The 24731-nt window shown below is 39.1% G+C and overlaps 1 protein-coding gene across 1 annotated transcript; it reads right to left on the reverse strand.

Annotated features, from left to right (window-relative positions):
* Window positions 1-187: 187 nt before the first annotated feature.
* On the reverse strand, window positions 188-23533 carry LOC144518283 (guanine nucleotide-binding protein G(q) subunit alpha). Its single transcript, XM_078250831.1, has 7 exons — window positions 23387-23533; window positions 10757-10941; window positions 8073-8227; window positions 7768-7896; window positions 6578-6707; window positions 5610-5763; window positions 188-4870 (listed from the first exon to the last, which is right to left on the reverse strand). Exons 1-7 carry the CDS (start codon window positions 23520-23522, stop codon window positions 4680-4682), a joined length of 1080 nt encoding a protein of 359 aa, XP_078106957.1. The 5' UTR covers window positions 23523-23533; the 3' UTR covers window positions 188-4679.
* Between the last annotated feature and the right edge of the window lie 1198 nt (window positions 23534-24731).

The following is a 24731-nucleotide window of genomic DNA, read 5'->3' on the forward strand; positions in this document are numbered from 1 at the left end:
AGTCAGCTCTCCTATCTTTTTAAAGTGTTTTGTTGTCTCTCTTTTTTTCTTTTTGAGCATGTAAAAAAATATAAATTACCTAAGGCAGGGGGAAAAAAGAGAAAATGAACCTGGGGAAACTTCACCCAACATGTTGCTTGGTGAAATTCTTGGGGCACTTTTAATTGATGATTCTACTTAGCAAGAATCACATCTGTTTTCACTTTAATTACATCTTCAGTGCTTGACAGAGGTTTGTAATATAAACTAGAGTTCAAATACAACTTGACTTAGGACATCTGGTAGGAAGTGTGGTGCGGAGTAATGCTATATATTTAAAGGCATTTAATTACCCACATTGTAGAAATGATAAATGTATCACTAAAGTTACAATGAAAATCATCAGTTGACATACTTTTGAACAGAAACACGTCGTTTCATTCAGAAACATGTTTGAGTGCCAGTTCATAGATACAGGAAACATTTTACACAATAATGTTTGGAGATCATCATAATAGCACTATTTCAAAAGGAATCATCAAACTTCATATCTGTGGGATGAAAGCAATCAGATGATGTGTCTGAGAGTAACAGAGCAGTTTTATGAAAAGTTGTTTTTCAAAAACTCAACCCTTCAGTCCTTAATATACTGTAAGTAAAACTGCGCTGCTCTTGAACATACTGCATTAAGTTGAACAGAACAGCAGTCTGCGCCCTCTTAAAGGGAAAATCCAGCCTGAATATAATCCACATGTGCTCCCTTAGAGTAATGATGATGAACAAGTCACTCACAAAGCTTGGAAACAGTCCTTTGTGGTTCATATTTATCTAACAAAATCCAATTATTTGTATTTTTGCCAGTACAATATATTTTTTTATGATCTACCTTCATCATTGTGTAAAAAAGCTAAAGCAAAATATTAATATAAGTTAGTGACTTTTGTTTTTAAAATCACTTTTTACTTTTTGAGTTTCACAAACATGGCCAGGCGGTCTCTGCTCAGTGCGTTGAATGCAGTGTGTGAATTGTTGAAACAACGGTTTCCCCTATATGTAGCAGGGTCAGTGTAAATAAGCACTTTACAACAGCAGGGACACATGTTAGCAATTACTGCAACTCTACAACAAGTGATCTTTAACACTGATAAGTTGAAACTATAGTCCAGCTTCAAAACATCTCCTCTGGAAACAAGCAGAATCACATTGACATCGTCTTAACATTCAGTGAAATGTGTGACGAGTTGGTTTTTCCTATAAGGCCCTGCTGTTGATAAGTGGTTATTGACTTCAAGGACACTGAATTGGGCTTGAAATTAACTTGTTGGAGTAGTTGTTGCCTGCCAAAATCAATCATCCTTGTAAGAAATTTTACCGGCCAGCTGAAATATCTGAAAACAACAGGACCTCTGAGTAAGGGCTAGTTAACTGCCAAAGTGGCTGCTAGATACTGAACCATAGCCAAATGTGGCAAAAACACCCCTCCGCAGGTGGTGGTTTAGAGTCCAGATTGTGTCACATTCTACACATACTGATGTTATTTAGTCATAGCCGCAGTTAAATCCATTATAATGCACTGTGGCATGGATTAAAAGACATGAATCTGATTAAATATTTTGAAATCAACAGAAAGTGTGTTCCGATTACAATTCACTCAGGATGTTCTTATAATGTCCTGTAATGATGTCATATTAGCTACATGAACTACACTTCAAAGCTGTTCCCAGGGCTTCTTATAGCACAGAATAACAAAGAGAGAACACCAAGCCAAAACCAAACAATCTTCCAGCTGCACAATGGGGCATTATTGACTGCACTAGCTTCACTTCTCATAAAAACACAGGTGCCTTGCATGGGACTTCAGAGGCACGGCTTATTCAATAAGGCAATATGTACATGTGAACTGTTGTGTATTTTCTCCTATGTTGTCATTTCATAAATAAAGTCCAAAATAAAACTGTACATTCTAATGAATTGGTGGCAATTCAATATGGAAATCAGGTAGAAAAAAAAGAATATAAAAGCACCTGTAAATGCACCATCCTAATTAAGCCAAATAGTTGAGTCATCTTTTGTCTCTGACAGCAATACTGAGTTTCTGTCAGGGTGGAGGTTCATGTAAGGGAGCATTAAGGGTGATAGCATTGCACAAACAATCAGATAATTACATCTCATCCTAAGATTTTTTATATAAAATCTGAGCCACAGCAACACTTAACCTGGATGCCATCCACCTCGTTCTAGCACTACTTGTTAAATAAAACCTACTAAGGTGGTTGGTGGTGGAGTGGGGGGGTGCTCAGGATGACAATGTGTGCGGTACACTAAGAAATCTCAAAGTTAATAAATACGTATTGAGACGCTGTGTGATTAAGATAAATATAAAAGAATACAAATCAATGAGTGACGTGATTACACCTATATGACAAGTGCTCTGTTCCTGAAGCCAGTTAGAAACTAAACTATTACAATTAGCCCTGTAGTTTGGATTCAGTCTGCAGTTTTTCATATAAAAATCAATTTAACACACCAGCTATAAGTACTGGCTTACTAATCAATGTGTTGTTGTTGTATAATAATTATATTCCTCTTTATGCAGTTCTGAAGCTGAACAATGTTTCTTTGCTGAGAAACAAAAATGGCAACACACAAAATTTACATTCTCTTCTTAAAGGGGAAGGAAGGAAACAAAAACAAACATGTAAATAACATTTTTTTTCTTCCAAAAATGAATTAGCCTTTAGACATACAATACAATTACATAGATACATATTTTCAATACCTCACATTCAATCTGCCAAAAAAGTAATGATTACAAAGCCAACAAAGATGCTGCCATATATATATATATATATATATATATATATAGAGAGAGAGAGAGAGAGAGAGAGATGTATGTACAATGATTATAGCATTCATAATTGCACTATGCCTCAATAAATGTAAATTACAGGCGTATGTTCTACGGAATTGCTACAAAAAATACTCAAAGTAACTTGGGAATGAGAGAAATGTAATTAGAAATAAGGAGGGCTTACTTTGGTACAAACTGAACATCAACACTTTGCCCTTTTTCATAGTATTTAGCCAAATTTATTCTCCACTGCTACTGAACTACAACAGTCAAGACAGCCGGGCTGTGATTGGACGACTATAAAGACACAGCTAAAATGTGACTGGATAGTCTGTAGGAAAGGGGGAGGGGTTTGTAGCCACGCGCAAGGTTGTGTTTGGACCGTTCAAGCAGTTTAGCGCAGAAATAAATTAAGTTTAATGTAATCTTAAGAACGGGTAAAAATGAAACACCATGGTATGGTTTATATTTTGTACTACCTTGTAATCAGCAAGTGCCTTTATCTTTTCAAGTGTTAATTGTAAAAAGAAATGTTATTTTTACAACATTTCTGTTATTTCTGGCATACTCCTCTCTGAAAGCCTGCTAACTAACTGTAGGGGTGGTTGGAGAGAATACCGTTGACATTGTTGAATACTTTCAGGAATCAGTCGATCGATCAATAAGTCAGTCAGTAAAGCCTGTGTGTTCATTAGCCCTGCTCTTTTTCTTTCCTACACACTATTCATTTCATTAAAAGTAGTAAACAAAACAAGCGCAAAATGGCATCAGGTGCTTGAGCTGTTTTGGCATTGGCAATAAGTATACATATTACCATAATAAAAAGCGTTGGTGGCACAGTTGAACATAACCATTTAACAACATTGTCTCATAAATAATCACCTTCTCAGCTCCCTTCAGTCTGTGTAAAGAAACTAGCGCCATCATGGTTTTTATGACATGACATGACAGAGCAGAGGTCCCCGTGTGTCTCCTCACCTGCTCGCTCAAAGCTCAGAAAGCATTTTTTAAAGCCACATTTCTTTCAAACTTCTGAACTTCATGGTTACGTCAATGCTGGAGAACTCGTGTGACTGTCAAGACGGTCACACATGCTCTACTCATCGGATGGTATCAAAATCAATGCAATGTAATAATAATAATAATAATAATAATAATAATAATTTAAATTAATTAATAGCAAATCAAAATGAAATAATTTACAAAATCACAGTTTATACCTGTTATTCAAGAGACTTGCCAATCAGTCCTTTGTAGGAAAATGGAAACTATCAGTTAGAGATCTGTGGCATAATTTCCTGTTGGGAAAACAGGTGAATGCCCAGGATGAAGCTTCAGAATGAACGGACAGGTAGGAGGGTAAAACAAAAAAGGAATGAAAACCTTCTTGTTTATAAAAAGGCAGGAGGCATGGAGCACATTGCATTTGTTGCAGCTCTGATCTATCAGACTGACAGACAGAACAAGCCCCAAACCTTGAGTGCGCAAAGTAGTTTCTTTTTTTTCAAAAAGCAAAACAAAACTTCACAAAGAGCAAAGCCTAGAAATGAGGATTGGTGCTGTACATATTCAACAGCAAATCCCCCCCTAACGCTTCCAAATATCTTGCCCCCCCCACCCTTTCCCTCCCTATATTTCATCAACTCCTTAAACAGCAAGATAACATTTACTTTGCTCACCCCTTGGGGACAAAGAAATCAACAAATGGCAAATAAATTAGTATTATGCAACCATTAGATTTCTTTTTTTCTTTGATTTTCTTTTCATGTGTGTGTATATGATTTATCTTTTCACAGATTGCATCAGTCAGTGTGTGTTGAGGGCCTCCTGGTGGCAGCCCTGCTCTGCTCTACACAAGGTTGTACTCCTTAAGGTTGAGCTGCAGGATGGTGTCTTTGACGGCGGCAAAGACGAAACGGATGTTCTCTGTGTCAGTGGCACAGGTGAAGTGAGAGTAGATGATCTTATCGCTGTCTGGATTCAGGTCCACAAACATCTTGAGGATAAACTCTCGCCCTGCTTGGGCATCCCTCTGGGGACCTGGAGAGAGGAGGACCATGCTCCATGAATGCACTTTCCACTTTCTTTCATTACAGTAAGTACCATTACGTTCAAAATACTTTTGACAGGATTTGATTCTCTTACAGGCTAGTGCATTTTAATCTAGAGGGATGCATACTGTTCATTTTTTCATTGCAATGATTACTTTGATTGTGCGATAACTGTCACATTTTGTCATGGCTGAAAGAAATTAAATCTCAGGCACTTGTAATTAACCAGCATATCACCAAAATATCAAATAATGTACAGTAGCAGGCATGATTTTGACATCAGTCTGACATTTGTAATGCATTCTTGTCAGATACTGACAAAATGCAGCCTCATAATCTGAACAGAAATATGAAAATATTACATTGTTGGTATTTAGATGTTATGTTTGCCAGCAAAATACAGTATATTACTGACCAAGATATACCAATATATGGACACACTATCAGTATAATAACACCTTTTAAAAATATTATATCAGTATTGGTCCAATATTCTTATGGTTTTTGGATGCTTGTTATTACAATCAAATTAGCACTAACACAAAAGTCAAATGGCCTAATATTCAGAATAAGTCTGTAAACCTTCATCTGTTTCACACCTGCCTTCGGCTTTTATACTGTATCACTATGGAGTGACGCAAACTAGCAGCTAAGTAGAGCGTTGTGCTTGGTTCGGATGTTTGATGTTTGGGTTGGACTTAGTTGACTTAGATGCTGCTGTTACTCACCGTCATACTCTGGGAAGTAGTCAACCAGATGAGAGTACATGATCTTCTCCTCCAACAGGTCCTTCTTGTTGAGGAAGAGAATGACTGAGGAGTTTTGGAACCAGGGGTATGTGATTATTGTCCTAAACAGAGCTTTACTCTCCTCCATCCGGTTCTACAGAGAGAGTGTGAATGTGTGCGTGAGGAGAGGTAAAGTGAGGGGAAGAAAGACAGAGAGAGAGAGAGTCACTTAATTAAACCGCAGTCTTTCAAACTCATTAGGTACAGGTTTTAATAAACGTTTTACCACACCAGAGGGACAGCAGAAACGATAAAAGAGAAAGGGGCCGTGTCACCTTCAAGAGTTACATTTCTCCCTTGCACTTGATTTCAGTGTTTAACTGAACAGAACGACCATTCTGAAAGCAAGCCTTATATATCACATCGCCAGCACTGCAGTGTATTTAGAGTGCTCAACAGAATATCTCCTGTATGTTATAAAATCTAATCTATTGACGTCAGAATACATGCAGGACATGCAGCTGGTCAGCCTTCTCTTTCTTCAGTTTGTAGGCTTGCGATAACAAAGGAAGCAAAACACATGGGCACAAATACAGACAAGACACACATATGAACACACATCTGCTCATTAATACACTTTAACAGACTGACACACAGGCTATATCCTCTTAAGAAGGCGATGTGGCCTGAGGCGGTATTCAAAACAGCTGGCTGATCATTTACAAATGCTTTCCAAGGGAAAAAAAAAAAGGTGGAGCGTGGCCAGGTAGGAGGGGAATCTGATTGTCATTGTTTTAAATAAGGAATAGCTTTTCATCTTCCGACAACTCATCTTCCACGTCACATGAAGTTGAAGTTGTTTTTGAAAATGTGAAACTAAGCATCACACAATCAATTTAATCACTTAGTTTGGTTATTGAATTTACTTTTAAATGTAGCTTTTGTGTGAGCGTGTTTTTATCATTCACCTCATTGTCCGATTCCACCAAAACTTGGTCGTACTCGCTGAGTGCTACCAGGAACATGATGGAGGTGACGTTCTCAAAGCAGTGGATCCACTTCCTCCTCTCTGACCTCTGACCTCCGACATCCACCATCCTGTTGGGGCAGCAGCATCCAGGAGAGAAAAAACAGTCACTATGAGCAAAACGTTTGCAAATCTGTTTGAATCTCTTTTCAACACATTTTGAGGGGCATTGCTTAATTCAAAAGAAGCAAGAGGGCAAAAATAAATCGAATAGGATAATTCTATTGATCCTTGGGTGTGACTTAAAAGTTATTCCAATATTCAGCTGAGTAAAAGCAGAATATTAACATTGTGACTATGACTACAACCTAATAATATTTCCTAAGTGTGACTGAAGATGAGGGGAATTTGCTGTAATATATACTGAAGAATCAAAAATAAAACAGCATGTTCAGTCAGTGTGGTGCTATGTCAATGCTTTATTGAAGCTGTTCTGAGTTAAGAAAGTGTATTTTTGTTATAACGGGATGAATTGTGTGCTTAAGTCAGGAAAATATTCAAATCCTTTACATGAATATAAGCACCTAATGCCACAAGTTAAGCATTGCATTCAGAATTTTACTGTTGGGTACTATAAACCTTAACAAAGCATCTTATGTTATTACTATTTGATGAGCGTATTGTACTTTACAGTGTGGATTAATATTTTATATGCAAAAACAATTACAACCATCAGATAAATGTAGTTGGGTATATATTTCCCTTTTACAGGCGTTGAAGTACAAATATTTTCTCAGTGTTCCAATATCTGAAAACTTTAATTGAGTAAAGGTACTTTACTTTCCATCAATGACATGCACACACTGGTTGTAGACTAAAACGTTTAGGGACGTTAGACTTGTTGGATTTGTGGACAAGTGGAAAGCATCATTAAAAAAAAGGTCAAATTCAGTAGTTGTAGTTGAGGATTATTATTTTTCTATCATTATATGAACGGCTATGAGTTCTAGATAGACATATTTTCTTTTAACATTTCTCTGCACATTTGATGTGTTTTTACCAACTTCACCAACAGTTGTACAGACAAAATAACAACAACAAAGTAGTTATTGGGTAGATATGTACACAATGTACACAAATGCTATTTTCACAAATGCTGTTTTCTGATCCTGAATATATTTCTTCACTCACCTGAATATGACACTCTGCAGGTCAAACGGATATTCAATGATGCCCGTGGTGGGGACTCGAACCCTCAACACATCCTGCTGGGTGGGAAGGTAGGCTGGCTCGGCGATCCGGTCCAACGCGTTCAGGTAACTACAGCCACAGAGAGAGGAAATGAACCAGGGTGTGTATTTGTCTTGTATTTCACCTTAAACATATCTCGAAAAAGTATTTTTTTCGTTTATTGTAAGCCTGAGGTCAATTCATACGTCACTCCAGAGTTGTCTGGTTTTGACATCTGTATTGTATTTTCTTTCCACTCTACTCACTATTTAGTGGAGTCCGAGAGTTGGTATTCCCTCCTTCGGTCGTAGCACTCCTGGATGCCCGGGTCATTCCATAAGCTCTTGATTGCATCTACATAGGGATTCTGGAACATGCTGACCTTTTCCACATCCACCTCTCTCACGATGTTGGCGTAGCCCTGGAGGGAAGAAACAAAGGGAGTAACCGTCGTGACTTATTGAGATACAAAAAGTAATGCTTAATTTATCAAAACTTCAAGCTTTTTTGATAATCTAAAAAACACAGTGACTATGAAAGACAATCAACATACAGGTTATAAAGTCCCAATTATCACTGGTTTATTTTCTCACACAATCCCATATTCTATATCCAGAAATTACTTTACACCCCCAGGCTCAGCATGGACCTAATATCCGAAGCTCAAATCCCACTGGGGCTATTGAGGGGAAAGTTTTGCCGCCCCAGATTCCCATCAAACTCTGCTGTGTCCCATGACAAGAGATCAACATGTGCCTGAATGTTGAACGGTTCCTTTTGTGTGTACTGCACTACTTATAAATAATAAATATATCACAACAAAAGTATATAATAAAATGAACAAGTAAAATGCCATAGAAGACAAATCAATTATCCAGTATACAGAATACTTTCATGGGTGGGCTTTAGAGCCTACAAGCCTACAATCATGACATTTACTAAGCGCCCAGACAGCCAGTGTAAACATGATCAACAGGTTTTATTTTCACTTCCTTTGCGATGTCAGTGCACTCCTTTGTCAGTGGTATACTACTTCCCATTTTAGCCAGAGAGATGGATGTTGGGTACAAAGTATGACAGGCATTTAGTAGTTTTGTTGTACGCATAACTTTGATTTCATCATACGCTTTGTTGTTTGCTGTACTTAAGTACATTTATAGTACAATACTAGTATTCCGGTATTTTTCCACTGAGTACTGAATGTCTCATACAAAACCCTAATGTGTAAATACACTAAACATACAAAAGCCATTTATTTTGATAGTCCAGATACTGGATTATGGAGTATGAAGAAGCTGATGGTAAACTGGAATTACTGTATAGTGCAATGTAGGATGGGAGAAAACGTTTACCTACAAACTTTGTGGTGAAATGGCTGGGCTGAAACGGCACATTCATTTTCCTTCTTCATGAGCATGCATATGTGGAACTGGAAGTGAAAGCTAACATGGACAATGGTGATTCACCACAACAGCAGACCAACCAAGATATGGTGCCATTATAAAGTCTCAGTGCTGACAGTGTGCACAAATTCAACCCTTTCTCTCATAAAATCATAACGTTTAAAAGATAAAGCTGTTGCAACTAAAAGCTGTTTGTAAACTGTCAACATAAATTCAGACATACAGTTATAAAAACACAACCAATATGGCATCTGTTATGTGGCCGGCATCGGTAATTTGCCTATAAGGGCTGCACAAAGTATTCAGAAATATATACCCAAATACCTAAAACTAAAGACATAATACCTTTTGTTAAAAAAACATCTAACTTCTGATCTAAATTACCATTTACTGTGTCAATCAAATGTTCTGCACTGTCCAGACCACTATCAAATAGGTAATAACTAAGAAATACCTGGAACATGGAGTATCAGCACAATAATTCATTTAGTAACATATTAGGAAGTCCCTCCTCTAATGAAATGAATGGGAGCCAATGGCGATTGGTCTACTTGTTGATTTATGTTTAAAGATATGGCAATACTGATAAACCAAAAAGCATGTCTAATACACCTACAATATCAAAGTTTTATATTCGTATCACCTTGAATAGTATATTTTTACAGTATTTCCTCTATGTTGATTTTGTAGTGGCGGCCCACCATGGCAAAATTTCTGCCACCACGGTATCAGAAATAGGGCTGTACAAAAAATGTAGGGTTGTTGTTTGGACAGACCTGCCCCCACTGCTAAAAAAAATCCTAAAGGAAACACTGTTTTATCCCCCTTTTTTCTGTGTATTTTCAGTAAAACACTTACTGGGTCCTGATCCTAACATCCCGAGATTATGATCTGACTTCAGGCCATCACACTAAAATCTACTAAATAATTGATCTACCCTGCATAACTAAATCCCTACAAAACTTTCCAGCGAGCAATGTCAGGGAAGGAAAAGCTGAAGCTGTGTCGTCAGCTGTCACCTGAAATGGTCTGATTTATAGAAGACGAAAAATGGTTGCAGAAGTGATGATGCTCCACTGCCATTATTTGTCACTCTCACAGGAAATAAACTGTGTGTAAGAGGTCACAGTTCCCAAGGCTATGGTGAAAAAGGAGAAAAAATTGACCTGCTGAAGTCATAGTTACAAGTGAGGTCAAATTTGGGTGAGTAGTGTAGGGGAGGTCTCTCTTGTGTATTTGCTATGTATATTTGTGTGTGTATATGCACTCATCATGGATTTGAGTTTACTGAAACCCACAGGCAAACACAAATACACACAGGGTGCGATGGAGGGCTGGAGTGCTTAAATGACACAGGAAGTGTCAAAAAGGACAGGAAACGATTATGGATGGCTGTTCCAAATAAGATAGACAGCGCTCTAAAAATATACAAGGACGCTGTGGCCACTTTGTAGCGTCTTTGTTCTAAAACTATTTGGCAGCCTTCACAAAAGTCGTTTTTTTAGTTGAGGAATTTGAAATGGCTTGAGTGAAAGGATCTTATTTACCTTGTTGTGCTCATATTTGTAGGGGACCTTGAGGGTCTCTGAGGCTCGAATCATGGCCTGCATGGCTGTGAAGATGTTCTGATAGACCAGTTTGGTGAAACCCCTTTTGTCCTCGTCAGAGTAACCGGTGCCGTGGATAATCCTCATTTGTTTTATGAATGTGCTCTTCCCACTTTCCCCAGTGCCTGAGAGAAAAGACAGGGAAATAATATCACTTAACCAGACAACACATTTCATTTCTTGTTTCGGCATCCATGCTCCTTAAATGGACATTTAGTAATTTATGTCTTTCCTGGACCTCTATGGGCAAGAAGGAACTATAAAACAAAAGTAAGTCATATTTTCACAAGAAAACAATAAGTTCATTAGAGTTGAGAAACTAAAATAATCTAATAATTTAAACAATAATTGGCTAAAAGGCTCTGTAGAGCTGAGGGAATCTCCAGAGTTCACTATGAACAACCCTTTTCACATCACACATAGTCATTTGATCCATTGATAATATAGAAATATGAATTAATGTAGTTTTGGAGTTTCCAAAGGGAAAAAGGGAAAGGGTTACATGGCTTTTTGTAACACAAAATCCTGTTTGGAAAGAAACGTGCCTACACAATTATACACACAGATGTACAGTGTGTACTCCCTCACTGATGCACTCACTCAGTCAGTCATTCACATATAATATGATGTACTGGCTACTTTCCTCGCAGTCTGTTTGCTTGGTCTGGTGACTGACCAATAACAACATCTCGCTCCTCTCAGTGGTGACAGGGACTATTTGGGTGTGAAGAGCTGGGGGAATACTTTCTCTTTGGTTCATTGAGACTCTTGGCAGACCACCTGAAAGGTCTAACTTTACCTCACCTCTAATTCTTGCATACCGTTGGCAGGAAGGAGTGTATGTGTGTGTGTTTGCTTGTCAGTGGCCAAGAGATGTGTGCTGCATTCTAGTGCAACCTAAAGTCTCTGAAAGTTTGGATATGTTACACTCCGTTATATTGCATATTATATAAACTCTATTTTAACCAAATTAGCCCCTCTACTGTGGGCCCACAACACAGACCAAGCGCTTAACAAAACCAAGCTAAAGACTAAACTACTGCTAAAGTACCAAAACCTCCAGAGAAACGGCTTGTCTCTTGTAGGGTTGCCAATTTAGAAGCCTGAAATGAGCAGGGAAGGCAGTAATAAAAAAACAGGAGTTGGCACAATTACGGTTAAAGTGCTCTAGGGCCAAGCATTTAACCCTTGAAATTCTATTTACAAATTCATTTTTTTAAAGGTGCATGAAGCAATGAGGAAATGCTATCATGTAGACAGAAGCATTTTTTTCTGTTTCGTATTTGGTTGAATATGGTGGCTTTTAAAATATGAAAGTATGGCTATGCTAATTTTAGCAACTTGGTTGCTAATTCATTTTCACATTATAAAACGCATTAAAACTAAATATACTACATTGTATACACAGATTTCTTTTCAATATACCAGGGCAATGTTTATAGATGCTCACAGTATTCAATTTGCAATTGCTTATAAGTGCTACATGCTAATACTGTTGCATTATCCCTTTGGTGCACTTTAAAATATTCACTTTATAGCACCAAAGGGTGGGTGAGACTTGTCACCACCTGCCTTCAACCCACACACACTGTCCACATATAATTCACCATTATTAACCTCAATGACAAGTAGTTGTTGTTGCAGGCCACAAATAGTGTTGCACAAGAGTTAATGCCTTACAGCATTCACCCTAAAATAGACACTTTTTTTTAAAGTAGGCAAGTGGAACAGTGAGTAATCTCAAAAACTTAAATTAACTGCCAATAGGTTCTGGATTTGTACGGCAGAATGGATCTGGGTTGCTCTTGTGAGGCACAGTTTTGATCCCCTCGTGGCTGTTCAAACACAGAAAATGGGAGAGAACCTAATGCTCTCACACAAGAAGAACAATGTGATTGGCTCATAAATTCATCCATAGATAGAAACCTTTATAATTATAGTTGCTCTTAATTTGCCAAGTCTGACCTGATAAATTGGAACTGAGATGCTGCAATTCAGTGTTATGTTACAAAATGAATACAGCTTAGTCTACTTGTAAAGGTTTTTTCTGGGGATCCACTAGACTGGGTAAACCCAGCCCGATCTGCCGGCGATTTGATTTTGCCCTGCAGCTCAGGCTGGAAACCTGTACGTTTATCTATCCTGCTTCTGTTACAAATTTGCGGGAACCAATCACAAACTGGCTCATCCACCTGGCGTGCTATCGGCGGGTTTAACATGATGACGATAGAGAAGCGACCAAGCAGCTTTTTGTTTACATTCAACATGGCGGCCACCGAAGCGGCAGCAACCCGTTGATGGCGCTGTCGCTGCTACGTCACCCGGATCGTTGGTCTGATTGGTTGAAGGACTATCCAATTGCGTACAGAGTCATTTGAACTATGCCCGTTGATGATGCCTCTTGTGCAGAGAAAATACAGAGCAGACTCCCCACTTCAGATTGAAGTTAAAAGATTGAGTTTGGTCTGGTGATAGCCAGACTAGGGATCCACCCTTTCAAGAAAATAATCCTCAGAGAATAAACTTAATTTAGAAGATACTTTGCTATGAAAGTACAGTATTTTATACAGGTTACCTTGGGTTATAGAAAAATTAGAAGGTTATACAGCATTGTATAACTAACAGATGTATGTATAATAAGAACAATGATTGCAATGCCTTAAAAATTAACAGGATCGCTTGACCACATCTGGGTCGTAATAGATCTTCTCTATTACACCAACTAAAGACACTGTGAAAGGTAGAGAGACAGCGAGCATGCTGGGTATGAGTGTTTGCTGGGCATTCCAGGCTGCTGAGTCACTCTTCAGACTAATGCAGTGACCCAGGATTAACCCCGTGTTTGAGGTTGGCGTGAATGGCTCACCAATACATCTGAGGTGACGCCTGCAGCTGACTTTTTAAAAGAAATGAGATAAAGGATGCATGTGTGTGTGTGTGTGTGTGTGTGTGTGTGTGTGTGTGTGTGTGTGTGTGTGTTTTCCCTGCCTGGGCCACAATGCCTACTACTACCAGATGATGTGTGGCGGCCAAAATAAAATAGGCGACACATTGAATATCTAAATGAGCAGCAGCTGATCTGCGCCTGATTGAGCTGTGCTGCAACAGGCGTCACTGGTAAATAAAATATATATTATATATTTATAAAAATAATAATGCATCATATTTTTATTGTGATATTTTCTGAGTAAAATCTGAATCTGCAACATAACCAATACAATTTCTCTCTCAGGAAAATGTAGTAGTACAGTGTTTTCCTCTGAAGTAGAAGTACACAGTAAGTCAGTAGGATACAGTTGGGTTGCATATTAAGTTCTCTGGGGGCCAGTTATTTCAGGGTACAATGGTTCTGGAGAAAACTACAAGAAAGCAATACCGCAGGCCAAGCAAACTGTTTTGAACAGGCATTGCACTAGTTATAAAAAATGCATGAGTGAAGACAAGGAAATGAATTCACCACGGAGAGCTTAGCAGCACCTCAAGGAGAGAGTTAACACAGAGAGCAGAGGGAGGCCACTGCAACACATTCACTTTTAAAAATGCTTTAGTCTAGCTTGCAATGTCTTTCTCTAACTACAGACTGTAGTATCTGTACAGTAGTCACAAGTCACTGGAAAACACATGAAGATGATTTGTTTTTCGCACTTTCATGAACTGAAAGTTGACAACGGTCTATCTAATAAAGCGGGACGCCTCTGTGTCTGTCTGTGTGTGTGTGTATTTATGTATGTAAGTGTGTCTATGCGTCTCTCTTTGAAAGATCTCATGAACTGTTCATCCAATCTACTTCACATTTGGTTTCCTGGGTACCTAATAAACTTGGAGTTTGGAGCAATTTGGACAGCATTGGATATTGGATATTAAACATAAAACTAAACGGCCGAACAATAAACTGCTGGTGCAGCAGACTGTTGACACGCTCTGGACAGCAGCTGGGGTAGGGGAGGTTTACCGGCTTGGGCTGCGGTTCACTTTTTGCAGCTTCTAATGTAACATGATTGCTGGATATACCAAGCAAACTTTTCTTCACGTTCCTGGAGCACGAGCGGATAGCTGACACGAACATCTGAACTGTTGTGTTGGAAAAACGTACGTTCCATGTCTATTATTTTGCTAAGAGGAAACTCAATAAAAAGCCATTTGCCAACACTAAATATCAAACAAAAGCCAGACACTACATCATATTAAGGTGCTGTGCGCTGTACATTCACCAATTCTAAACACAGGCAGAACATAACCTATTCTTGGAGCTTATTCCTCCACCGCGCTGTGCAACGCAGACTATCTCGATGCTGACCGGCAAAGACAGCAGTTTACATCAGACTCACCCTGGGTCCGGTTAATTAACATATAACACTAATTACATTACCGTCGCCAAAATACCCCCGCGAATCAAATCCATACTTCAACGTTAACCATCAAGCCACAAGTGTTAACTTCATTAACGATAATACGAGACGAGACAACACCACCGTCATTATAAACTCTGACTGTGGTGATATCAACATGCAACATCGTTGACAAAAAAGACAACACTAAAATGTTTTCTCTCTCTCTCTATACACACACACACACACACACACACACACACACACACACACACATTCAACACACATTCAACACACATACACAGGCAACTGTCTGATATTTTGTGATTAAAATCTGAATCTGCAACGTTCTCTGTCAGGTAAATATAGTAGTACAATGTCTTCCTCTGATGTAGACGTAGCCTACACTGTAAGTCATTAGTAGGCTATACAGTGGAGTTGCATATTAAGTGGTCCGGAGTCCTTCTGTAAGTAATGTTGAGGTACAATTTGGTTTTGGAGAATTCTACAAGCAGCAATACCACAGGCCAAGCAATCGGCCCATTCCAAATAATTTCTTTAAAGGGCACTGTACTAGTGTTTTCAATTTTATAAAGAAACCCACTCTTGTGGGTGTCAAATATATTCACTGTTAATGGCTGGCAGTCTTTAGCAAGCACCAGCAAATCTCAAGGCAAAACACAAGGTGGAGACATTAATTAAGTCAATTCAGTCATTAGAGACAGAATTCTGATGTTCCCCAATGTTAGTGTGAGTTATTTCAGATTAGGACAACTAGATGTCAATAATGCACAGTGTTGTAAAAAATGGTTTGCCTCCCTAATTTTGCACTTTCTATAGCTGCACACTGTTAACTTAGCTGCATATGACATATTTAGTGCTAACCCTCTCACAATTACAACCACGTGTTTGTTAGAAGCTTGTTAAAAAGTATGCGGTGGACTTTGTTCCCACAGCTTTCATTTGGCCGATGAAAGCAGCTGACAGTGATTGGGTAGATCAACACTTTTGCAAATGTTTTTGACAGATGATTTGGAGTTGATTTGAAATTGGAGTCAAAGGTGCAGAATAAACATGCTGTCATAAAAGTTATCCAGCTGTGCAAAATGTGAACACAGTTGAGCAGATGTTTTCTGTGACTACAGAGGTAGTTCCATAATCTAAATTGTTCATAACTGTTCTGCCTGTTCTGATGTTTTAAAACTGATTTACCTTCAAATCCGGCCATCCCACTTGTCTATGATTTTCTCCATGAATGCAAGTGTGTAAAAGGGGGCCAGGCATCATAAACTAGGTCCAATGGTCTCTTGAGGATTGGAGCTGGGCCACTTTGTAATTGAGCCATTTTAAATCAATTTAGCAGATGAAGACAAGCCTGATATTTATTATTGTTTAACCATTTTGACTGTCAACAGATGTTTCAGACCTCAATGCAAAATAAATTAAAGTCAGATGTATGCAATATATGTAGGAATGCAACAAGAAAGTATTATGTATCAACATATAGCAATATCTCTCTCTCAATTTTACTCTGTATGTCCTCTGTAAAACTGTATCCTACAATGGTAAAATGTAGGGAGCCAACTACTGATTATTTTCATTTTTGATTAATTGCCAATTATTTACTAAATAATTTTGACTATACAATGTATAGTCTGTTGATTGTGATAAATTTACCAGAACCTGAGGTGACACATTTAAATTGCTTCTTTCAGCGACCAACAGTCCAAACCCAATAAACATATTCAGTTTACTATTATATATGACAAGGAAAAGCATCACATTTGAGATGGATTGGTTAATTGACATAATCACTTCAGCTCTAGTAAAAAAAGAAATCCTGATTATTTCAGTACAGGTTACAATACAGGTTGTTAATCTTGCTCAAGAGTAACTAAACAGGTTTGGCCTCAGCGGGCATAAAACATTATCTCAATCCACTTTGAGAGGTAAACTTCAAATTAATAATAAGCTACTAAAATACACTACCATCTTAGGAGCCCCTACACTGTGCATGTGCTCTTTCAGTAGTTTCAGTTCAGTGTGTTGTGTATACAATAAACATGCTCTAATGAGGCAACGCGTTTCTAGGTAAAAGTATTGTATTCATTAGCCACAAAACATGGACTTCATACAAATGATCAGGGGAATTTGGTTAGTTGATGATAGGATTGTACTTTAAGTTAAAGTTTAGATGTCAGAGCATCCTTTAACTCCTGATGCACTGTGAGCTCACCAAAACACGTTCCAATAACTTACAATAAAATGAACTATGAAAATTAGCTCAACTTAACTCAATATAGATGACAAAATATGTCTCTACTATGATTGATTAGTAGCTAACTACAGAAAGTCCTTTTATGCAAAACCAACTGAAAAGATGGCAGCCTGGAAGGTAGAAAATCACTTTAAAATACATCTGGAGGATGGTCAGCAGCAAAATATATGCAATGTGTAGCTAATGTGCTAAAATATAAAAAAAAAACACCTTCCAATAAAATAAAGACAAAAGAACAATCTAAGTCTAATGGTATTCATCATTTTTACCATAATTTAGCATGTAATTCCCTTCGAACAAGGGCTTTCTGATCAAATAAACATAGTTTTAAGCTAAATGCCCCCATCACTTGCACATTTCAGAAGCAACAACGAGTCAAGTGCCTTCTAAGCATTGTCCATTCCTCCAGTGGAGCAGCTCTCTCAATGAGCCTTGATCGGAAAATAAGAGAGTTCACTTGTGCCGACTTCCATGCTGAAGAAAAAACGCAGCCTTTACCTAATCGATTTTTTGGGTCAGTGGGAGGGTCTCAGATTAATTCTCTCTCCCCACAGCAGTCTCATTTCTCTGACAGAAATATGTCAAGGTTAAAGGTCTTATCCAGCTCTTGATGTTATTATGCACCACTTTAATCTGACAAAATGTATCTATGTTTGGAGGTGTGCCCATTTTTACTTGCGTGTGTTGTTACAAACTATGATCTGGTTGTTGTTGAGCTACACTTCGGCTGTCAGCATCTTATGATTAAACTTAATATCATGTGTCCTACCCTGGCTAGCATGCGCCCATCAGTTATGTCAGTGGTTCAATAACTGTTTCTGTCATACATGCTTTTGAAAGACAAACAAATCATGTTTGTTTTGCTTTGGGAATAAATATTGTTAACCTACATCTTGCTAGCCTCATTGGGCCTCATTCACCAATATCTTCCTAAGTTTTCTCTTAAATATGTTCTTAAGAAAGTCTTAAGAAAAGTCTACGTCTGATTCATGACGTGTTCTTAAACAGCAGAATTGTTCGCAGGTGTGTTCTTAGAATGATGAATCCCAATGTCTTCGTAAATTGAAAGCTTGTGCCCGTTGCTCCTATTTAGCATAGGTAAATGCCCCGTTAATTCCCATAAAAGGGCATGAGATGGCAGGGCCGTGTCGTGTGCACACTTGGAGAAATGTCCAAAAGACGTGGCAAAGACGGTGGATGCCTCGACTCCAAGAGAAAGAAAAACTTTAGTAATTCTGAAGTGGAGGTACTGCTGCAAAAAGTTAACTCATGCAGTGAACGCTGAAGGGCGCAGAACCAATGAAGTAGAAAAGAAATGGTTTGATCTGAAATCTGAGGCAATTTCTTTTATTTCAAAACACAGAAGATACTATTGGCGTATAAATAGCGTGATCAATCACTTATTATTGGATGGCAGGGTTCCCTGTTAACATAACTAATGTGAATTGAAGGCAAAGCAAGGCAAGTTTATTTATATAGGCCTAGCACAATTCATACACAATGGCAATCCAAAGTGTTTTACAAATGAGCAGTAGTGTGTATTTATTAAAACAAACAAACGTATAATTATGTGTAAAATAATTAGTTACAAAATGGAGAGAAATGTTACATTTTAAATTAGAACGGACGAAAACGGTATAGCTACTTGTTTTGCGCAAATATGTCAGCTCTAAATTGTGCGTAAGAGTGCTCTTGAGTGTGCGTAGGTTCTGTTCTTACCTAAGAACAAATCCCAAATAAGAAAACATTGGTGAATGCCAGAATCTTTGTGAAGACTGCGTTAAGTGAGGTTTAAGAACACATTTGTTCTTAAGAACGTTTGGTGAATGAGGCCCAATGTTCCCAAATAAATCAACATGTTTATTTACAGCAGACATTTTGACTTGTCATAGAAAGAAAAGCACAGGTGGCACTAATAATGATAACGTCAATAATGCCTCCGTTTTTTTGCCGTGCAATGCAGCAATTAACAATATTATTAGTTACACCTGTGTTTGACAAGTTAGGATGTCTGCTGTTAAAAAGTTCTGTTCAACTCGTTTCACTCGACATTTCTGGTCACAAGCGACAGTTTTGGTACCACTGAGTTATTATTTCACTAACCTTTTACTGTTATTATTATAATATTTTGCCAAGTATGGCATAAGTTGCAAAATATGTGAAGTTGATAATGATATAGAGACATTTTTGGCACAGTACATTGTGTGGAAAACAAAGCCTTGTTGTATTACAATAAAGCTTTGAGCATAAACAGGTCCAAAAAAAAGAATCTGTGTTTTCTTTCCTTGCAAACAACTTGCTCATTTGTTGTGTTGTGTGGGTTTCAATGTACCCAGTCTCTGTAGGCATAAAGCAATTAGTTGCTTTAAAAGGCTATAAGTGAAAAAGCCAAGATCATTTGTGAAAAACCAAGTGATGGACATTTTGAATAATTGAGAAACTTCTAAACTTGACTTGAGAGTTTTGTGCCAGATCCCAAGGGACTTTAGGCAATTAGTGAGTTTGAAAACCCACAATACACAGATAGCATATGGGTTAATGAAGCCATATAGACCACACACAACTTCCTACAGTTAACTCCACCAGTAGTAGTGGGAGCGGTGGAGTGAATTCAATTTCAGAGCTCATATATTCAATGAGCTCTGGATTCAGTGAAAAAATGGTTGATTGAGCCATACTTGTTTCATGAGCTCAGACACGAGAATGTTGGTGTGAGATCACACATATGGTTTATCAGTACTGGAAACTTTTTACTCTGTTACTTAATGGAGCGCATCTTTCCTGTGACTCAATATTCATAGACATTAATTGTAAGCTTCCTGTCATTAGAGGCATGCTACGAATCCACTCTGAAATATAACACCCTATATTGATTGGACCTACTGATAAGCAGCTCCTACACAAAAAATACATATTGAATAAGCATCATACTCATGAATTAGGGCCATCAAATGGTTCGTATCACAAGAATAGTGACTAATCATTGAATAAATACAGTTAGCCTAGTCAGACTTACACATCACTTTTAGGTTTGGTTCATTGGCTGTTTATGTGTTTGCATAATAGGCGAATTGTTGGGTATTAAAAGAGATTAGAGGAAAACAACACAGTTATTCATCCATAGTTAACAAGGGAAGTGGCAGTCAGCTCCTACAAATCCTGTTAAGGGAGATTCATTTAATCATTTTGTACCAACAGGAGGGCAAAGGGGAAACCTTTATCCCAAAAGGGGCAAAACCCCTGCATGCTCGTTTCAGAAAGTAGTCTGGATGGTGTGATCTTATATCCCAGCCTGCTACACCACCTTCTCCTCCATGCATTTTCTAAGGGCCTGAGAGAGAAGGGCACTGGATCAGGAAGAGAGGTTTCTAGCACTGCTCTCCATAGCCACGGTCATCACAACTAATGGGCTTTTCGTTGCAAATCTAATTATAAACAGGATGGTGAGTAGATGACTTGTTTTCCTCAAATTTCTCCAGTATGACAAATACTTCTGGACAGGATAAACACCCACACGACCCCACACTGTAAAAATGCACAGGTACCATGAGATAATTTAAAAGTTTTCAGATTTTTATGTCACCGTTATTTTGCAGCATGCTTTTGATTGATGATTCAATTAATTTGAGAATAATGAATTAATGTAGCTTATTTAAAGGTAGGTGTATGGGCATACCGTCACACAAGCCTCTTTATATCATAAGACAGCATGCTTCCAACGAGGTCCGGTTCTAGACTGCTTTGAATGGGGGGCCATTAGTAGCTGGTGGTGCTGTGCTTGTGTAAAACATAGCAGCAGTGCAGCCAGAGCACATTCAAATATCGCTTTCTATGTGGAGGAGCTCAGCCACGACAAAGGGAGAATAGGAGATGTTGCAGCTGATAATAATTTACACTAAAATGTTAAAAAGTAGCCTACCGATAAAAGAACCGGTAATGATCAGCTTATCAAGACTACTGTACAGTCTTAAATCATTTTTCCCTGTTTTTTGGGCTTATTTATTTGTAAACTAAAACAATTGCAGTGATCAAGCTGTGATCAAGTGACAGCTTCTGCTGATAAGAAAAGTGACTGCTTTCTTGCTGCATCTCCGTAACCCCCAATTTCCACTGGTTGCGGAACGGCTGCGGAGTCAATAGGTTTCCATTAAAGTCAATGTGTCTATAAAGTCTATTTTTGTCAGACGCCGGAGACCTCCGCAGCAATTCAGCACAATTCAGATTGTGCGGGACAGGAAGTCGAGCACAGAAACAAAATAAAACATCTGGTTCATTTTCAAAATAAGATACACCGTACTCACGGCAGATCATATTTCCCTGCACTACACCTTGAAAACACAGCACAGAGTTGTTTCCCCTCTACTCCTCTGGATGGAAACAAACTGTTGTTGGTTTTGTGGTTCTATTCTACGTGAATTTGCGAGATCTTGTGGGTCCTCGTGACTACAGCTGTCAGTCATGGCCGCAGCCGTGCCGCAACAAATCCGAACCTAGTGGGTATTGACGGACGGCGGAGCACGCAGCGGAGCCGGTCCGCAGATGTTCTGCATTCAGTGGAAATCCGGAGTTATAGGGCCAACTCAAACAATCAGATACTAGTAAAACGTCAAACGAAGCAAAATATATGCGTTTTTAAACAAAAACGTTTTTTAAATGGCATTTTGAAACAAAAACGATCTCTATCCACATAGGTCGATCTCTAATGATCTTCATCCATATTAACACCATGATTAACATGTTTGACAATGCATATCACATGACCATTGCATTCACTGGGCATGCATGGGCCGGTGAAATCAGGAAGCAGATTGTCTAACATCACTCATAACAACAAAAATATATACAACGACAAAATAACAACATTGGTAAATAGTAAGACCAGGCATTTATTTGCTTGGACCGACGACGAGGTGGAACTGTTACAAAAAGGTTTGTAAGCCTATAAATCTATGATGTAATGGTACATGTCCACATAGGCATTTTTTGTCGGCAGGGATCGTCCCCGCTTCCCAGCATTGGACGCTTGATGGGCTTTCCACTAGCACTAATCAATTTATCTTCAATGACCACTGACAAGCAAAGAAAACAGGCTACACCCTCCTACAACTGCGATGGCTGCACCTGATTGGACGAACGCTTCGCTCGTGGGCTGTCTTCTCCCGGACCAAAATGGTGGAAACTTTCTCTTATTTTACAAAAATAGTTTACCAAAATATGTTTCTGAAAACATTTTATGCGAGAAATAGGCTATGCAGTTGCTGAATCTGTCGTCAGTTTACGGTCAGGTTAAAAGATTTTTTTAGTTTTCGAGAGGCGTCGACTCAAGCTGGGGGGGGCATTATTTGCATAAAGTAGCCTGGACCTCAACTTATTCAAATGAGGAGCAGGCAACTTCAGAACAAAATGCGTTTTTAAACAAAAACGTAGGGCTATTAGTGATGGCAAGGTTCCAATTCAGACTAATATCTATGCTATAACCACTGCCAGGATTGGTGTTAAGCTGCAATACTGCCTTAATTACTTCCAATAAAACGCTAGACTTTGGCCCAGGATGTTTGACACACTCATAAGCACACCACCTGGATGGGCCCTTGAGGCCTGGCTGCACAGGTTGTCAGTCCAGTGAATGCATGGAGAGGTAATGGCCCTTGGTGACTAGTAAGCATTTGTTTCCTCGACACAAACCGGTCGCAGTTATTCAAATCAGGTGGTTTTAACACTGGGAACCCTACAAATCTGGCTGGGCAGCATCTCCTCCCTCTGCTGACCTGCCAATCTGTGCACTCAACTCACAACTCCAAGGTATTTCAACCACCCACTCCCCAACTTTACTCAGGTGGGAAGCCTCATTACTAGACCCCCCCACCCCCTGCCCGACAATGGTATTTTTGGTGAGAGGAATTTGGGCTTTGCATGTCTCCCCACACTCCTGTCCCTCCCCGTGTTTCTCCCTGTCGACCTTACCGAGAAGCAACAGTTTCAGTTCACGGCGTGCGTCCTTCTTATCCCGGCGGAGCTGCCTTTCGATCTCGTCGTTGATCCGCCTGGCTTCTTTCGCCTCCTCGCTGAGGCAACACGCCATAATGGATTCCAGGGTCATTCTCTCTCTCTCTTTTTAAACACGCACTTTTCCGCTTTTTCCTTTTACTGATTCATTCAGGTTTCAGATTCGTCGAGGTAAAAAAAAATACGTCCTCATACAGGCCTACTTGCGGTGAAATAACGCGTGGACGCCCTTATAATGAGCCTGAACAGCGCACAGATTGTGGTGGAAAGGAAAATTAGATATTTGAGAAATTATTGCCCCCCCCCTGCCCCGTTTCGGTTCGCTTTCTGGGCTTCCCGACAGCTTCAAAATAGTGTCCAAGGCGGTTTGAGTTGAATATCTGTGCAATCTTAATTGGTGCAATCTGCTTTTCCTTCTCAATATGATCAACAGATCCTTTTAGGACACATCCTCCGTACTGCTCTGTTTGATCTCGTTAAGCATTGCCATCCGTGCCTGGCCACCCTCATCAAAGTCTTCAATGTTGTTATTTTCCAATCAACAAAACCCCTTGTGTTCAAGTTCGTCCGTGGGTGAGGGCAACGAGAAAAACATATGAATAAAGCTTTCCGTTTATTTTCCAATGGCTCGACTCCCGGGCGTGGTAAAGCAGAATATGGCGGACTTTCACTCCAATCCGCTAGGCTGGGATACAGTACAGTTATCTCTCTCTGTGTCTGCTCAAAAAACCAAGAAAACCACACATAACATGGCATTACAGCCGGAGCTGTCGATGCCGCAACCAAAATATATCCCAGTTTGTATCAAAAGCCGTTTACATCCATGGCTCATCAGCGGGGTGAGAAGAAAGGAATGAACGCCGTGTTGTTGCTTTTTTTTTTCTCCCAGCCAATCTTCTCCTTTTCCTCAATTCTCTTCATGTATTTTTATTACAGAGGCCATCCACTCCTCCGCTGGAAGGGTGACGTCGGCCTCCCATCGACAAGGGGGGAGTGTCACGTCCAACAAACGCCACACAAGTATCTATACCCCAACCTGTGCAATAGAAAATCTGTATGAATGGAGAAGCAAAGTCGTATCTCCATGGGCGTGGGCAGGACAATTCCACTTTAACTCAGTGTTTGTGCTGACTTTGTAGGGAGAGTAATCACAGTCACAATATCTGTGGGTAAATATGACGTATTTTATTGGAAAACAGTTTATGGCAGTATATGATTTTCTGCAAATATGCTACAACTCATTTTTGTGTGTATCTTTTGTGATTGCATGACAATCAGTGGAGGTCATCTAGCACAGTCTCTA

Source organism: Sander vitreus, chromosome 5 (genome assembly GCF_031162955.1).
Source record: "Sander vitreus isolate 19-12246 chromosome 5, sanVit1, whole genome shotgun sequence".
NCBI classification, from domain to species: Eukaryota; Metazoa; Chordata; class Actinopteri; order Perciformes; family Percidae; genus Sander; species Sander vitreus.

What these genes read in the sequence shown, in the direction of transcription:
- LOC144518283 (XM_078250831.1), bottom strand. Translation starts at nt 23,522, where the DNA reads ATGACCCTGGAATCCATTATGGCGTGTTGCCTCAGCGAGGAGGCGAAA. An exon ending in ACAAATATGAGCACAACAAG is followed by an intron (nt 8,228 to 10,756) that starts GTAAATAAGATC and finishes TCTTCCCTCCAG; the next exon opens with GGCTACGCCAACATCGTGAG. An exon ending in CTCTCGGACTCCACTAAATA is followed by an intron (nt 7,897 to 8,072) that starts GTGAGTAGAGTG and finishes CTGTGGCTGTAG; the next exon opens with TTACCTGAACGCGTTGGACC.